The 16,628-nt window shown below is 40.3% G+C and overlaps 3 protein-coding genes and 1 long non-coding RNA gene across 7 annotated transcripts; 3 read left to right on the top strand and 1 right to left on the bottom strand.

Annotated features, from left to right (window-relative positions):
* Positions 1 to 588: 588 nt before the first annotated feature.
* Positions 589 to 3,435, top strand: LOC116195187. Its single transcript, XM_031524181.1, has 3 exons — positions 589 to 881; positions 1,433 to 1,780; positions 2,465 to 3,435. Exons 1-3 carry the CDS (start codon positions 762 to 764, stop codon positions 3,275 to 3,277), a joined length of 1,281 nt encoding a protein of 426 aa, XP_031380041.1. The 5' UTR covers positions 589 to 761; the 3' UTR covers positions 3,278 to 3,435.
* A 221-nt stretch (positions 3,436 to 3,656) lies between these two features.
* LOC116195188 (proline iminopeptidase) lies at positions 3,657 to 7,785 on the top strand. 3 transcript variants are annotated; one of them, XM_031524182.1, is made up of 11 exons: positions 3,657 to 3,896; positions 4,560 to 4,762; positions 5,068 to 5,166; positions 5,242 to 5,352; positions 5,716 to 5,778; positions 5,936 to 6,029; positions 6,163 to 6,260; positions 6,371 to 6,472; positions 6,826 to 6,939; positions 7,268 to 7,342; positions 7,504 to 7,785. In XM_031524182.1, the coding sequence occupies exons 1-11, from the start codon at positions 3,749 to 3,751 to the stop codon at positions 7,606 to 7,608; spliced, it is 1,212 nt and encodes a 403-aa protein (XP_031380042.1). In that variant the 5' UTR covers positions 3,657 to 3,748; the 3' UTR covers positions 7,609 to 7,785. The 3 variants fall into 3 exon arrangements, with proteins under 3 accessions (XP_031380042.1, XP_031380043.1, XP_031380044.1); XM_031524183.1 differs by having other exon boundaries at positions 3,746 to 3,882; XM_031524184.1 differs by lacking the exon at positions 3,657 to 3,896 and adding an exon at positions 4,078 to 4,223.
* Positions 7,786 to 8,054: 269 nt separating this feature from the next.
* LOC116195186 lies at positions 8,055 to 11,731 on the bottom strand. Of its 2 annotated transcripts, XM_031524180.1 has the most exons (12): positions 11,438 to 11,731; positions 11,109 to 11,173; positions 10,937 to 10,998; positions 10,225 to 10,850; positions 9,924 to 10,077; positions 9,724 to 9,786; positions 9,581 to 9,638; positions 9,379 to 9,498; positions 9,176 to 9,304; positions 9,014 to 9,094; positions 8,755 to 8,906; positions 8,055 to 8,521 (listed from the first exon to the last, which is right to left on the bottom strand). In XM_031524180.1, exons 1-12 carry the CDS (start codon positions 11,592 to 11,594, stop codon positions 8,257 to 8,259), a joined length of 1,932 nt encoding a protein of 643 aa, XP_031380040.1. In that variant the 5' UTR covers positions 11,595 to 11,731; the 3' UTR covers positions 8,055 to 8,256. The 2 variants fall into 2 exon arrangements, with proteins under 2 accessions (XP_031380040.1, XP_031380038.1); XM_031524178.1 differs by having other exon boundaries at positions 9,924 to 10,850.
* LOC116195189 lies at positions 8,419 to 9,170 on the top strand. Its single transcript, XR_004154591.1, has 2 exons — positions 8,419 to 8,548; positions 8,647 to 9,170. It is a non-coding gene; the product is annotated as an uncharacterized LOC116195189 (long non-coding RNA).
* Positions 11,732 to 16,628: the final 4,897 nt, after the last annotated feature.

The raw sequence follows: 16,628 nt of genomic DNA, 5'->3' as shown, positions 1-16,628 counted from the left end.
CTGCACGGGCCACGGGCCCTTACTATATTAGCCCAATTAGCTCGGTGCGAACAATGAAGTATAAATATTCGTGGCCCAATCCAATTTGTTTGAAGATTTTGGGCCAACTACCACATATATAATTCATTTTCTGACCCAATTATTGAAGATTTATTGAAAGCTTTCCAAAAAAGAGAATTGCTATTTAAAAAAATTAAAATGCTAAATTTTATTTATATTCGTCATATTTTTTCCTTGAATTTTAAAAATTGTAAAATATTTCGTCGGTAGTAAAAATTGTAAAATTAGGAATAAGAGAATCCATAATAACGCAAAATATCTCTTGGACTAAAAATCGTATTTACGTCATCAATACGGGGCGTAATTACCGGCCTAATTATAGGCGAACCGGGAGTGGCACGGAAGCAGGTAAAATCACCGCCGTCAATTCCTCCACGTCACCACCCATCAACGAGACCCGACCAATCAACTGCTCTCGCGGCATCACTATCTCTTCTCCCATTGGTCCTCCGCGCCACGTCATCATCCCCGCCCACCCTCCTCCGACCCGTCCCGAACCTTCCCTTAAATTCGATCCCTTCTTCTCTCTCTCTCTTTCTCTCTACCTGAAATTTCAATGCTTTTTCTTCGTCGGAGATTTTAAGGAGACCTTCGTCGAGCAATACTTCTTGTCAGATTCGGTGATCGCAGTCGCAAGAACTCGGTCGAGTCATCGAGGTTTCCGGTGCGTGCTTGGTATTTTCGCTGCTGTTTGGCCCTGTATGGCTTTTAAAGGGATTCGATTGGTGCCGGCGTTTCTTGTTCTGTCGGCGGTTCTATCGTGTTTGGCAACTCTGGGATCTGCTTCCGATTTTCAGCAGTCCTACCCCAAGGCCATATCGGTAAGCACTCGCTTGCTCTCTCTTTGCTCTGTCTTGCCTGAGGGATAGCGGAAATCGCAGGGAAAAAGGGAAATTCGCGCTTACTTTGATTGTTGTGTTTTTGCTTTCCTCGTAGTTATTTTCCGAAGAATTGATTGGTGTCTTTTCATTGCTTGATGAAGCTGGAAATTTTAGCTGAAATTAGGCAAAAAACGTTCAGTTTGATGGCGGATTGTCCATTGTACTGGTTCAGCTATGCTATAACCTATCAACGCAATTCGATGTTAAGACTAATATAATCGGTGAAATTTTGATGACCCGCGGCCACTGAAAGGCTATGTTTTTGTTATCTTAATGGGAATTCTTTCCTTGGAAGTTCTTTAGTTTGATAACATATAAGGGGCCAAATGGGAACAATTTTTGTCTTGTTGACAAGGTTTCGATTGTACAAGCTTAATCAACAAGTCAATGGTAGCCACTGATTTAGTAGAGAGGACAAAGAATTTAGAGTTAGGAAGATCAAGCTGCAAGTTTGCAAATTTGATTTGAGGGCATCTTTTATCTCCTTGCAGGATTTGAAGGAAGGTATTGTCAAGGGGTTGGGTTTCCAAGCAGATGAATTCAAGATATCAGGGTTTGATGTGAGGGATGCGCTCGTCGGTCACTCTGTGGCTTACGAGCTCGATATAGAGATCGACAACAGGGTCCTTCCCTTCAAGCTATTGGAGGACGTCCACCGCTGGGAATACGTAGATCTGCCCATTTTCCAGGTCGAGGACCCAGTCTGGGCAGGTAAAGAAAACCTTTTGGTTGAGAAGCAGAAATTCGATGAGGCGCTACCCATGTTGGCCCCATTTCAACTCGCTGGACCCATGGAGTTATGGATCCAGGATGCCAAGGATATGAGGCTTTCCCTGCCTGTAAGTTACTGATCCATCATCTTTATGTGGTTTTTTTCTTGTGCTCTTATGTTTCTGCAGTTTGGATTTCACATTTGGCCTCAACTTGAACCTGCTCAAGACTCCTCAGAAACATCTGTTCTGGTTCGTCTGACTGGTTGTGCGTAACATTTTTTTGCAAATATACCATATGGCCTTTCCTGTGAAAAAGTTGCAGCTCAATGTTGGATTAGTTAACCAACCGTCATATACAAGGTTAACCCGTAGGAAGATCACTGAGTCAACGATTTGGTGTAATTTGAAATAGTAGAGAGAGGATTAGGAGCTTACACCGCTATCTTTGGAGTCTGTCAACTGTCAAAACGTTAATTTTTGTAGTTTCTGATGGGTACTTGGATCTTGCCTCGCAAAATGGAGGAGATTGTGCTTGAGTTCGTGGCTAATAGTCTACACAGTGATGGATGTCAACGTTATGTCTTTCCATTCATCCCTCCGTTCATAGAGTTGCTTGGAGTCGAAGCATTGTCTGTTCAGCAAGAGGATAATTGTTGAGGCATTTCAGCACCCTCTTTTGTTATTTCATGACAGTTGATACAAACTTCTTCTGATCGCGTACTCAGTTGCATTGTTTCATGAACATACTTCTGGACTTATTCAGTTTAATATTTGAGTAGCTTATTAACCCTGTTTTTATGGCTATTGCAGCATGATGTTGATGCTGGAGTTTTGAAGAAAGTAATCTTAGCAGATGGAGCTGTGGTTACGGTCAAGGGTGCCCGATCCGTGAGCCTCCGTCGACCAATTGATCTCCCACTTCCACTGAACCGGACGAGCGATGGTTTTGCCTCGGGAATCCTTAATCTAGCCGAGCAACTCCGCCACTTTGCCCGCTCGCAGACCACTCCTATCCTCTCCCTCAGAATAGTGGGCCCAACCTCCCTCACCTCCCCTTCAGCCCCCTCCTCCCCGAACAACAGGCTCAAGCTAAAGCGCCTCGCCCCAGGCCTCGTAGAACTCTCCTCTCCCTCCTCCTCTAAAGCTCTCGAGCCTCTGTCAGATGTCTCCCCCTCCGATGAAGCCACTGCCCTCTTAACCCCTAAGCACTTCACAACAATGTGGCCTCTTACCTCGGTCAATGGCTCGAACCAGAACCTCGTTGGCTTTGAGGCCCTCCTTGCCTCCGTGCTTGGGCCCAAGGCCCACGAGGAGGGCTCCTTCAAGCTACTGAAGGCAGACGTATCAGCCCAGACATCCGTCAAGATCGGGTTCGGAGTGGAGAAGAAGCTGAAGGCCGCAGAGGTGGAGGGAATTCCCGCGTGGAGGACGAAGCCCGAGTCGGTGAGGATGCACTTTGAAGTTCTGGCGAAGGTTGACGGGGACAAGGTGGTGCCAGAGAGAGTCACGCAGGTGAACCCCGTCATGATAGAGGACACGGTGGCGCCGAACGTGCTAATGAACAACGTGACCATGTCTAAGGTCCCAATAGTTCATCAGCCTTCTAGCCCTTTCACCTTATAAGCTATATGGTTATACGGAGCAAGAAGAATGTAAGGTTTGACCAAAAAATAGAACTGATGAGATGAGATACCAAATGTATAGTTCCATTTTATTTTATTTTCAATTTTTTCTCCCCTACCATTGGGATTTTTACTTTTATCCCCACATCTCTCTCTCTCTCTCTCTCTCTCTCGTGGCTTTGTAATAATATTCTCAAGGAGAACTTGTGAATAAACAATTTTCCGGGGAAAAAGAATTTGGCATGGATCACGGCCTTGAGATACCATTATAGGAGATGTCGGGATAGCGTGGAACCACGGACGAGAATCGGACTCGAAATTTTTAATAATTTCAAGGGAGAATAAGAATATGTCCCCATAGGCAAGTGGGCAATTACTTAGTTTGGTAAAATTGGTTGATCCGTGAGTTTGATTCTCAGATGCGTCTGCCAGCATAAAATCACTTCCTCACCCGCTCTCCCACTCGCCATAGATGAGCTTACTAGGGTTCAGCAGATTCATCTCTTCTTCTCCTTCTTGTTCTTCTCCTTCCGCGACCCTCGGGCGCTCCTCCTCTCTCTTTCCGTCTCTGCGTCTCCTACATCAGCCCTCTTTGCATCTTGGGAGGTCCGTCTTCTCAGGTTGCTGATCTTTCTCCCTATCACGGTGTGGGTTCTTGATGGAACAGTCGCGGGTGCAAATGAAATACAATTGAATGGCCTAACTTCGGACTAAAAATCGTGTCCCCCCCCCCCCCCCCCCCCCCCCCCCCCCCCCCCCCCCCCCCCCCCCCCCCTTTTTTTCCTTTCCTGGTTGTTGGTTTTGGGGTATGGTAGAGTAGGCGTGCTCATGACTGTGAGCTGAATTGATGCTTACTTGGTGAATTCACTCCGAAACTGGTAGCTTGAGATGATTCTGTGCACAACTCTGCGTTTTCCATGCTTATCTATTATCATTTGACAAGAAGTGTGAGATCTTTCTCCTTTTCTGTTATTGATCTGCTGCTTCTTTTCTGATGGAATCGCTGGTTTCCCGCTGTCTGCTTTACGTGCAACCCCGTAAACAATTCGATAATCGATACTGTTTCTGGTGCACCAAAAAGCACCGCAAAAATGTATTTTTTCGGAAACTACTTTTGGCCAAAAAACTATGTTCTCCATTGAAACTCAAATTTTAGAACAACTACAGTGAACCACATGAGGCTGTTGTGCTGCTGATCTTGTCGGTAGCTCACCGAAAGCTGGATACCTCTAACTCGGCTTGCATATGAAGCGTTTGAAATTTGTGGTGTTTTCTGTATGCAGGGAAGAAGATATCAAATTTAAGTGTTCAAAACCTTTCCTTTAAGTCTGAGACGTCAGTGACTGAAGCCATGGAGCCACATAAGGAAGTACCAGAAGTAAATCGCAATCTTTATCCACACATAGAACCATACAGCACAGGTTTCTTGAAGGTTTCGGACATTCATACAATCTATTGGGAGCAGTCAGGAAATCCGGGTGGATATGTGAGTAGTCATGCCATCGTTTTGTTCTAGTATTTGAATTTGCCAACCGATTCGATTTCCAATTAAGGAATAAAGAAGTGAAGATCTTCGAGTTGCCGACGTATTAGGCAATGTTAGATCATAGATAATCGGTACTATCTAATAATACGTTGCAGCATCTAGAGAAGAATGGTATGGGTTGAGATGTATTTTGTGGTTTAATGCCCATAGACGCTTCCTGCTTTCTGTACGTTTTCTTCTCAAGTGCTCTTTTATCCCCATTGAATTTACTTGGAATAACATGTTTCTTTTTCTGATGTCATCAGCCAGTTGTGTTTCTTCATGGGGGTCCTGGGGGTGGGACAGCTCCAAGTAATCGTAGATTTTTTGACCCCGAGTTTTACCGGATTGTACTATTTGACCAGGTATTTCTTGAATTATTGTACCCCGGAGTTAAGTTATTCCCTTTTTGCTATCTGTTATGAGCATCTTCTTGTTAGCGCGGAGCTGGAAAAAGCACACCTCATGCTTGCCTGGAAGAGAACACCACATGGGACCTTATCTCTGACACCGAGAAGCTGAGGGAACATTTGGAAATTCCAGAATGGCAGGTAATGTTCAATTTTAGTAGCAATCGCTGTAGTCAGTTGACATAAAAGTGGGATCATGGTTTTTCACTTAATGATGACAAAAGTTGTCACAGTTTCGCAGGGCAGCGGATTCTTTAGATGCTTAAGGATACATTTTTCCCTTTATATAATATAATATAATATTTGAAAATAAAAAAAATAACCTTTTCGGTCTTTTGGGAGCTACTATACCTGCTATGTTGTTAACGCTTTTTATGATATATATTAATGTTGCCCAAATTTCCTCATGAATTCCATGTGTTTCTCATATTAGAGGTAAGATAATAAAGCTGTCTTACTTTCAAGAGGGTAATGTGGATCGTCTTGTTATGTCTGATGCTGCAGGTTTTTGGTGGGTCATGGGGAAGTACACTCGCCCTTGCATACAGCCAATCACACCCTGAAAAAGTACAAGCTCTTTCCTTGTCATATCTGTTAGAGTAGTCCCCTTTGTGGTGCCTATAACGATGAAAATCTCTTAGTCATCATTAAGATGGAGAAAAGAATTCGTTTTTCTTGGATTCCCATTAAATTGTTAAGAAAGCATCTGCAATTTTGTTTTCAGGTTACTGGGCTTGTCTTAAGGGGAATATTTCTCTTGCGTAAGAAAGAACTTGATTGGTTTTATGAAGGTGGTGCTGCTGCAATATATCCAGATGGTACGATATATCTCCGTTTTAAATGATTCTGTGGTTATTATATTCTGTTCAACATTTGTTACTGTTACTACTCTTTCTCTGTGTTAACTTGGACTATTTAATGTAATTAATACTGCTGCTTCCTCCTTTACAGCCTGGGAACCATTTCGTGATCTCATTCCTGAAAATGAGAGGCAATGCTTCATTAGTGCCTACAGCAAGAGATTGAACTCTGACAATATGGATACACAGGTTTGGGTTTATCCGATTATTTGATAATACTGCCTTCTGTGCCCTTATATCACGTTATAAGATGTCTCTACTATCTTTCATTCATCCTCAGTTTATTGTTCTCTCCTTAGTATGCAGCTGCTAGAGCCTGGACCACGTGGGAAATGATGACTGCGCATCTTCATCCAAATGAAGAGAACATAAAAAGAGGAGATGATGATAAATTTTCGCTAGTAAGTTCATTCAGCAGTCACAGTTAGAGTTTTTTAATAGTAGTTAATTTTTACAATAAAGTTTCCACATCACTTGTCGGGAAAGGGGGAAAAAGGACAAGGTTTCCACATATCTTCAATAAAGCTCTGTTATAATATATTGGTGCTGAAAGTGAGTGAGATTGTTTCTCTATCGTCAAAAGTTTAAATTGGAACTATATGCATTGACTTTTTTTGTAATGACACCATGAAATTCCTGTTCATAGTGTAATTCTGAAACTCTCTATTCTAACTGGAGTTGGTAATTCTTTTCTTATGAGAAATTTTTATAGAGGGTTTTCTCGGTCATGACATGTTTGTTTCACTCTGTCCAGGCATTTGCAAGGATTGAAAATCATTACTTTGTGAACAAGGGATTCTTTCCAAACGATTCATTCCTGCTGGATAATATTGATAAGATCAGGCATATTAACACTGTAATTGTGCAGGTAGGTCATTACTGTGGGAGTTGTATCATTGTACTTGTCTGTTTGGAAACAAGGGTGCATAATCAAGCCCATGCATGATATGATAGCCGGTGATCCACATAATTGAAGTTTTTCCTTTTTCTCCCAATACTTTTCTTTTGGAGAATGTCATCGATTACGTAGATATCTTGATTTCTCTATGCATATCTTTACTTCCAGCTGCTATTCTTAGAGGTTTTTGCCCATGAAGCAGATCCCTCTGCTTTCGGATTTGAGAGTATATATGCTCGTACATACATATTATAACTATTTGTGTCTGGGGTCTCTAACATTGGATGGGCATATCCAGGGAAGATATGATGTCTGCTGCCCAATGATGTCTGCTTGGGATCTTCATAAAGCATGGCCCGAGGCAGATTTTCGGGTAAGAAAGTTGTGAAACTGTAGGCAAGGTTTTATCATAGATAAGGGCATAATTCAAGCCTCAATCTTACACTGAGTCGAGCATTTTGCTATGACACCCTTTTTGATTTGTTCCTGTTTTGCTTCTCTCTCTCTCTCTCTCCCCCCCACCTTTCCCAACAGGTTGTTCAAGATGCAGGGCATTCCGCAAATGAGCCCGGCATAGCAGCAGAGCTCGTGGCTGCAAATGAGAAATTCAAGAATGCTATTAAGAACAGAGGTCTGTGAAAATTGACGACGAAGATTTCGGTGTGAATAATAACAATGGGGATGTTCACTATCTTGGAATGCTTGATTCCCATTAGTGAGACTAATCATATGTCCATAGTAGTTTTGCCTTGCCCATGATGGGGTTTCCTGCTCGTATGCAGTCTCCAATAAAGTCTGCAACTTATCTCAGCACAATTAACTGGTTTAGTTATCCCGATTAGGAAGCAATGAAGCTAGATGAGGTATGGCTCGCGAAGTAGCAAAGACATCTGAAATATGATCCAGTGAGAGCCAGAAATTTAGCCCTTTGAGCTAGCTTGTTGAAGATCCAAGATCGGATACAGGCCTACTTATGATCATACTTGCCAATTCTGTTGCATCAAACTAACTCTAAAATTGCCATGTTGGTCCTGATCGGTAATCAATACAAATGGTAGGAGAAAATAAAATTATTAAATGCTTCGTTCATTTAATAAAAATTAAATATAAAGTTAGTGTATGCTCCAGGCATATATATAATACACCGTACAAACAATTGCTTGAACTTACAAAACTCATGCGGAAACCAAAGAAAGAATGCAAACAGATGAATTCAATGAAACAATTGAATATGCTACTATCATTGTCACGCGCACAACCTCAAACAATGGATTTGTGATCAAAGGATCACAATAGCGTAGCCGACTTCTGTGCACAGCTCTTTGGGACATGAACCGCGTGGAAATTCGGTTCCTTCGGAATGGTTAGTGGTCTTCTGGGACATGACATCAACCTCGAGCGTGCAGGAGTAGCAGCTTTGATGGTTGATTTAGCAGCATTCTCGTTCTGTTTCGATTCTTTTTTGGGCTTCATGCACTTCCCAGAAGTTCCCTTGGTGCTACGAAGTTCACAAGTCATAGGTGAAACCATCGCCTTCTTCTTTGACACAACACTGCAACACAGCCGACAAGCTTAATGGGTAAATGGCCAAAATGAATTCCATAGCATAATAGATCTCAATGTTCAACTATCTCTTCGATAGTTCTATCTCACGCAAACAGTTGCACTGTTTTACAGGAACTCAGTTTGGATTGGAACTGTTCCGACTCAACATTTTCTAAGATATGAGCTTTCCAATCCGAAGTTTTTTGAGAACTTCATGTACAGTTTGAGAATAATGCTCACCGTTGAGATTGTTGCTTCAAAAAAAGCAGCTTCGCTCTTCTAATGCTTTCCCGCGATTGCGTTTGTGAAGTAATAATCGGAGTCCTCTGCTGTTTTTGTGCCCCTACCCTCTGCAACGTGCCGGAGACGGCCGAGAGTTTACTTCTGATCCTCTGTGAGGAAAACAGCACTAGTTATTCTTAAAGGATCGGTACTTTAGGAAAAAATTTCATTGCTTTTATGGAGAAGAAACTGTATTAGGACGAGAGCCTGGACTTACAGGCCTATCCTGCTGTATTTTCACTTTATTCTGCTGACAGCTGCTCTCATCTTCACTTTGTCCAGGGACATTTCCATTCCTCTGTAGTTGAAGGCACAATGAATACCCATGAGTTCTCGTGATCTATAATGAAACATTGGGTCTATTAGAAAGAGAACTTACTTTCTGAGGATTCTGATGTTTCTTGACTAGCGGGTTCCCGCCGGAAAACCCTGACACTGTCGTACTCGTCTCTTTCAAAGGTGCAAGGAGCTTTTTCTCCAAATTTGCTTCCTTCAATATTCCCCTTTCCTGAAATCGTGATAAAGTAAGCTGAGACGGATGAAATAATTGCTAGTGTTCAAAACGGTTGGAATTTCACATACATCAGTTCTTAGCCTGAAGGGTTTTGGATTGGTTGGCCTCGGTTTTACGTACTTTCCACCATGAGCACTTCTTGCATTGGCAGAGTTCTCTTTCAAAGTCTGAACGACTTTTTGAGATGCCTAAATTACATTGACATGAAAGAGAATCAGAATCTGGAAGGTTGAACAAAGGAAATTATGAGTAATGGACTGCAAGAACCACCTTTTGAATCTTTCCATCGGTATCTTGCTTGCCAAGCATCGTGCTTTCAGAAGGATCTCTGCTCAAGAACATAAAAATTATTATATCTCACACCCCAAGAAGACGTGCTAAAGAGCTGCCCAGCTAAGTTCACAAATCTATACCTGTTATTATCTGGACCTGAGGCATTTTCCATGTTGTCATTCTCTGGAACCTCATTTTGCTCTCTACAATTGGATGCAAAGTATGATCATTGGTGAAGAATCATAAAATAGAAGCCATAAACAAGAATTGGATGGAATTAGTTAAGAATTAGATAGCTGTGCTCAACATACAGAACACAACGTTGATGGGGTTCGGATACCTGTTACGGTTGAGAGCAGAGACATTTTCTTTGTCATCATTCTCTGAGACCTCATGGCTGCCTTCTTTATCAGTAGCACTTACGGCACCGTCATCACGAGCACTGTCGAGGACATTCTCGGTCGCGTCCTTCTCTGAACTTGGCACTAACGTTTCTACATCAAGAGTTACCTCCCTGGTTAATTCATCCGAATTGGCTTGGACAACCGGAACCTCAAATAAGTCCGACTTAGCGGATCCTGCGGCAGAAGATTCTTGTAAAGACACACAATGTGAATCCACTTCCATATCACTTGAGTCACCTGAAGATCCATCATGTGTTGCTGAACGTACACCTGCCATGTGCTTCGTTTCGATGCCTTTCTTCTTCATACATCTAGAAGGCCCATTTTCATTATGCTTGTGTTTTTGAGACCTCAACGAATCATAAACCCGACTTTTGACCTCCCTGGCGCCCAGTTTCTTCTTGGGAGGATCTGATGGCAACATTCTGTTCTCGTTGCCGAAGATGTTCTTCCTTTGGCCAGTGATCTCAAGCTTCGTTATCCCTGCACAGATCTTTCTTACTGATGCGTCCAATTCTGACGATGTCTTCTTCCTCACTGTCTTCTTGGGAGATTGAAATGTGAGAGCTTTCGCTACCACCTTTCCGGATTGCAGTGGAACAGTATTCTCTTTCGGCTTCCTAACACTCCAAAAGAGTTCGGGTTTCAAGACTCTCTTCTTCTTGTTCCCTGGAGTGGTCAATGCATTAGATACGGCAGGAATCTTCTTTGTTTTAGGATTTGGAGTTGCAGTGATAGGGCCGATGGGTTTCGTCCTCTCTTTTCCATCCACCAGTTTCTTTGAGATTGAAGATAATACAGCTAATCTCGATATCCTCGGTCTGGAAGGCTTCGGAGGAGCAGAAAACGGGCACTTTGTTGCACTGAGAGAGAAAAAACCCAAACTTCATCAGCTAAATTACACGAACGATGAAAAATCAAGTCTAGAGCAGAGAAAACTAGCACTGACTTGGTCGATTTTCGAGTTAACGCTTTGCGAAGTCTGACATTGGGACTCCTTGCCGCCATAACCTGTTCATATCAGCAGTTTCCCCCATAAATAAAAGTAGCAAAGAAGCTTTTCTGCAGTAAGAGAATTACATGTCTACCTACACATATTTATTTATGGAATTAGAACTGACCCTGAGGACAAATTTTTTGTAGATTTCATCTGGGTCCATCTCATCGTCATGCTTTTGATCACATCCTGTGGAACAAAAATCCATAGCTTGAAAATTCTAGAAAATTTAATCCGACCCATTTAATAGACAAAGTTCAGCAGCTCAAGTAACGTAACAGATTTTAGCATCTCTTCTTATAAACTGGCAGACAATCGAGCTGTTTCCATTCGAGAGCTCCTTCAAACAGAACATTGAGGGAGACAACAATTGAGCTCAAGATCCCATCCAATTCCGAAGAATTCTCAGCATCAGCAAAGCTCGTGGGCTTTAAGGGTAGAGGGGGACTTTACCAACGCGGGAGCAGAACCAGTAGCGGTCGTCGGGGTTGTAGTGATCGAGTGCGGTGAAGTCCACGAACTTGGGGGCCTCGATGTCCTCGTAGAGCTCAACTCCTCCTCCGCCACTGCCGTTGCTGCTGGTCTCCTCCGCCAGAGCCGCCACCCCCATTGGCTAGACTAGTAGTAAAAGGCCAAAGGAAGAGAGAGGGAGAGAGATTAGATAGAGAGGAAAGGGAGCGTAAGCTGAGCTTTTAGCGATGGTGAGAGAGTCGAGAAGAGTGTTCAGTTTTAAATCTGAGCAGTGTCCTCTCTCTCAGCTCAGCACTGCTCTGTTTTCTGCAAGTAGCCGTTAGACAGAAAAGAAACTTCCAATATTTTTTTTCTTTTTCTTTTTAATATTATTTTATAGAGAGAGAGAGAGAGAGAGAGAGAGAGAGAGAGAGAGAGAGAGAGAGAGAGAGAGAGAGAGAGAAGGGTATCATTCCGTTCGGACAAGACGATCTCAGAAACGGACTCCGTCTGGGGGGTAGTCTGGTCATTTGGAACTAGTAGTGGGTTGGGCCGTTCTCCTCTGGATCGGCCCAGTTGTTTGCTAACCGTTCTTGGGTTGGTGTACCGTCCCTTTCCATATGTTGCAGTTAATAGTTTTTTTCTTTTCGGTTACAAAAGATGGGCATAAGCCTAATACATAAAATAAAAAATCCTAATAACTAATAAAGGAGTACGAGTAGTCCCACAGTGAGTATCGAACTTGACACATCTTGGTTACCCGACGAAGGCGCGTGCCGTTGTGTTACGCCATCTTTGATAGTTAATGGTTTTTAGTATATAAATTATAGAGCGACGTCCTTGCGCTACGTGTAGGTAATGAACTTTAGAAACTGAAAAAAATAGTATGCATGGCACACAAAAACGATTAAATCTAAGTAATTATATTACGAATTAAACTGATAGGACATAAAGCTTAAGAAAATTCTAGTTAGAATATGAAATTGGCTTTTCAAGTTGGGAGATAATTTGGAGATATGAACGGTGCATAAAAATTTGATGATATCGATTTTCTCATCAAGTGAATTAAAATATAGTTTAAAAGGAAAAATTATAAAGGGAAAAAGAGAAACGGTATAAAGAGAGGAGAAAGGTGCGGAGGGGTATAAAGAGGGTGAGTAGAAGTGAGAAAATAGGGAAAAAAAAAACTTGGTATTTTTTTTTTGGTGATTTTTTTTTGCATAAACAGAAAAAAATATGGTTGTTATTTGAGTAAAATTACAGATGCAGTCTTAATTTAGTTATTACTAATGAGTGTATTTTGGATAAATAGAAAAAGTATGGTAGTGTTTGCGTAAAATTACAATTATAGTCTTAATTTAGTTATTGCTAGCGAATGTATTTCTTTCACTAAAAATAATTTTGAAAAGTGAAAGTGAGGTGAAGGTTCTTTTTCGGCCTTTACAAGGATAAAGATAGAGATATCATTTTTGTCCTCGAAATGACTTCTACCATAATCGACGCTTAATAATGTTGCCAAGCAAATATGTGTTGGGTAAACAAATTCCCATGACCTATTTTGTTATTTTGGGGAAAAAAGCTATAAAAAAAAGGTACTATTTTGTAACTGTTATCGTATAAAATTTCATCATTTTCTACTCATACAGTTTGTTTTGTATTCGTTGATCACAAGTTGTCGAATAGTTCGATGAGAGTTAAGGACTAAGAAGAAATCCTATATCGGAATAATGTCAATAAACCATAAATTTATAAGAGATTAAGAGTGTGTTTGTTTTTTAAAAAATTTTCAACTCAACTCAACTCAACTCCACTTATCTTTAATTCAACATCACAATCATTACTTTTTTTCATTTTTAAAATTTTTTTAACCATTCAATTCAATTTTTAATATTAAATTCTCTTAACTATTCATTACTTTTTTACAATTCAACAACACAATCATTATTTAATCATTACTTTCTCTCAATTATTTTTTACTTTTTCACACTTTTTCTCATAATTCAACAATACAATCATTATAAATAAATTAAAACCAAAATTCAATTTAACTTAACTCTAAATCCAAACGCACTCTAAATATCACAACTTATCGGTTCGAATTTTTGAGTTAGTGATAAGTTTAATCGCTTATAGGTGTAATGAATTTTTTATAATTCTTGTTTTGGGTGAATTATTTAATTCTTTTACTCAGTCATGTTTTGTGACATGAGTAAACCAATTTTGGTATTAGAGAAAAAATCACAAATAAAAAAGAAAGACAATAATGACGAAAGTAAAACAACAAAGAAAGAAAACTGTACAAATTTCCAGGACCAAGTCATGTGTTGGAATCCATGTTAGGAAAAGAGAATTACGTGTTTTAGGCAATTAGCACAGGAATATGAATGATACGACAAACACGTCCTTGGGATGTTTGACGCTTAAAAGCATTTGGGTGGTCAAAGGTCAGAATTTGCAAGCGCCGGCTGGGCTGTTTACCCAACAGCACTGCCTGCACTGCAGCATCATCGGATAAATTACAATCATCGTTGGCCCCAAATAAAATATAATAAAATTTCAAGGCTAATTTATCATCTCGTATTTCTATTCCCATCTTCCTATTTTCCATTTCTTCTTATTTTATTTTAATTTTCGGATAAGAGTATGCATAATATAGTCCATGCATGCATATTAGCAAAAAGCATCGCAACTAGGCTAAGCGAGTTTAGTTATCCAATCTCATATCTCATTGTGCATTGACTTTGACGAGTGTGTATATTGGGTTAATAACAAAAAAAAAATCTCAAACTTTTTATATTTTAACGATTTTAGTATGAATTTTTTTCTTTAACCAATTAAATCACAAACTACTGATTTGATGATAATATTAATACACCGTTAATAAATCCGTTAATTTTAACCGGAATTACCGAGGTGTACATGACGGTGTCATGTGGCTCATGATAATTGACCGAGTAGTTTCCACATTTTGAAAATAATAAAAAGAATCAAAAAATTTTAAAAATGGAAAAGAAAAAAAAAGGTAGTTGGCCGACAATGAGGAGGAAGCGAGGGGGTTTTCCGATTCCGACCAGTGGGGGCCTTGACACCAGGCCCCACTCCCCCAGTTGGCATTGCCGAAGATAGCAGATGTCGCCAGCGACCTCAATTGGGGGTGGGGATCAGCATCGAGGCCCTCATTGCCCCAATTAGGGTCACTGGCGACAGTAGAAGTCGTCGATGACCCCAACTGGGGAGTTGGTGGCCAGCTTTAAGGCTCCCACCGTCGGCCACCTCACCTCCTCCTCACTTCAGGCTCAAATTCAGCGAATGTGCATCGAGCTTGTTATCGAGTACTTTGCCTTTCTTGAGCCACAACCTATGCAGCAAAAGGATCTCATTCAAGGACAGTGGATTCCGCCACAATATGCGTGGGCCAAGCTTAATTCGGATGGCTCGGTAAATACTAATTCAGGAAAAGCACGGCTGGAGGTGTTATTCGAAATCACTTAGGAGGGTGGATCAAATGTTTTGGCCACCACCTTGGGCACACTAACGGCCTCATTGCCGAGTGCTACGCACTTAGGGATGGACTACGCTTGGCTCGAGAAATAGACTTCCAATCTCTCTTCGCAGAGTCGGATGCCACGGTAGTTGTCGATCTTTTCTTAGGTAACTCATGTGATAACCTATTACTAATGCACATTATTTTGGATTGCAGGTCTCTAGTGAGTACCTTCACCGATTTTCATATCCAGCATGCATTTAGGGAAGTGAACTCTGTAGCGGACTACCTAGCTCGGATGGCTCGTGATGATCTACAATCTCAGCAGGTTGTTGTCTATTTTATTACCCTGCCTGTTGGGGTTTCAGATCGTATTATACTAGGTCAGATGGGTAGCATTAATACTCCTACTGTATTTACTAACCGAGACTTCTCGGTGAACCCTGATTAGTTGCTTTTAATATATTTCTCTAATTCTGCCAAAAAAAAAGAGTACTCGAACCACATACATATGTTGTATATATACACACACACACACTTTATTTTATAAAAAAAAATTGATGTCTTTGAACTCTTTACGAACCTTATGTATGCATTATAAATATCTCATACTTTTTCTTGTGGGTATATATATCTTTCTCATCTTCTAAGATGGAAAACAAGGAAAAATCCATAATGGATTGATCGATACACTTTCGTCAGTTAGAAAAATATATTTCCTAATCTTTCATTTTCTTGAAAGCTGAAATTGTTAGTTGCCCACAATTTAAGAAAGAAGATTAATAGACATGTACCATTTTCCATGCACTTGGGGCCATTAGAAATTCATGGCAAAATATAAGTTTCTTCATTTGGCTGACAAAATGAGTACGATGTGTGTTTGTTTTTTAAAAAATTTTCAACTCAACTTAACTCAATTCCACTTATCTTCAATTCAATATCACAATTATTACTTTTTTTCATTTTTTAAATTCTTTTAACCATTCAATTCATTTTTAATATTAAATTCTCTTAACTATTTACTACTTTTTTCACAATTCAACAATATAATCATTACTTAATCATTACTTTCTCTCAATTATTTATTATTTTTCACAATTTTTCTCTTAATTCAACAATACAATCATTACAAATCAATTAAAATCAAAATTCAACTCAACTCAACTCTAAATCCAAACGTAATTTCTTTGGCTTTTGCTAGCAACCACATTATATTTTGTAAATAAAAATACGCTTCCCTTTCATTCAAAAGATCTTCTTTGCATTCACCAAAAAAAAACTTTATTATTCACCGAAAAAAAATCCTCTTTGCACTCGGCAGTCATATGTGTTTGTATCGCATCTCTTAATACTCATACTTTTCATGTGTAGATAGTTATCTTTTCTCATCTTTTAAGATTAAAACAAGAAAGATCCATGCTCGATCAACCGATTGATGCGCTTTTGCTTAGACAAATAGATATCATTTTCATTGAATTAATATGTGAGAAGCTTTAAAAATTAACGCCAACAAAAATTTTCTTCTGTGGAGCCGCGCCAGGGCAAGCCGTGTATAGCTCTGATCATTTGCATATATGTACTTAAGTCTCGTCTCACTCGAGCATTAATTAGATGAGCCTCATTGGGTCGATGAAATAATAGCGCTGGATGAGGATCAGTGGAAAAGACCAATTAAAGGAGCAATCGAGAGGATTATCTGCGTTACATATA

This window comes from Punica granatum, chromosome 2 (assembly GCF_007655135.1).
Source record: "Punica granatum isolate Tunisia-2019 chromosome 2, ASM765513v2, whole genome shotgun sequence".
In the NCBI taxonomy this organism is placed as follows: Eukaryota; Viridiplantae; Streptophyta; class Magnoliopsida; order Myrtales; family Lythraceae; genus Punica; species Punica granatum.
Note: the sequence above shows the minus strand (reverse complement) of the source record. Positions and strands in the feature narration are given on the sequence as shown.

What these genes read in the sequence shown, in the direction of transcription:
- LOC116195187 (XM_031524181.1), top strand. Translation starts at nt 762, where the DNA reads ATGGCTTTTAAAGGGATTCGATTGGTGCCGGCGTTTCTTGTTCTGTCG. An exon ending in CCTACCCCAAGGCCATATCG is followed by an intron (nt 882 to 1,432) that starts GTAAGCACTCGC and finishes ATCTCCTTGCAG; the next exon opens with GATTTGAAGGAAGGTATTGT. An exon ending in ATATGAGGCTTTCCCTGCCT is followed by an intron (nt 1,781 to 2,464) that starts GTAAGTTACTGA and finishes TGGCTATTGCAG; the next exon opens with CATGATGTTGATGCTGGAGT.
- LOC116195188 (XM_031524182.1), top strand. Translation starts at nt 3,749, where the DNA reads ATGAGCTTACTAGGGTTCAGCAGATTCATCTCTTCTTCTCCTTCTTGT. An exon ending in TGGAAATTCCAGAATGGCAG is followed by an intron (nt 5,353 to 5,715) that starts GTAATGTTCAAT and finishes CTGATGCTGCAG; the next exon opens with GTTTTTGGTGGGTCATGGGG. An exon ending in TGCTGCAATATATCCAGATG is followed by an intron (nt 6,030 to 6,162) that starts GTACGATATATC and finishes CCTCCTTTACAG; the next exon opens with CCTGGGAACCATTTCGTGAT.
- LOC116195186 (XM_031524178.1), bottom strand. Translation starts at nt 11,594, where the DNA reads ATGGGGGTGGCGGCTCTGGCGGAGGAGACCAGCAGCAACGGCAGTGGC. An exon ending in ACAAAAAATTTGTCCTCAGG is followed by an intron (nt 10,999 to 11,108) that starts GTCAGTTCTAAT and finishes TGATATGAACAG; the next exon opens with GTTATGGCGGCAAGGAGTCC. An exon ending in TCAGGTCCAGATAATAACAG is followed by an intron (nt 9,639 to 9,723) that starts GTATAGATTTGT and finishes GTTCTTGAGCAG; the next exon opens with AGATCCTTCTGAAAGCACGA.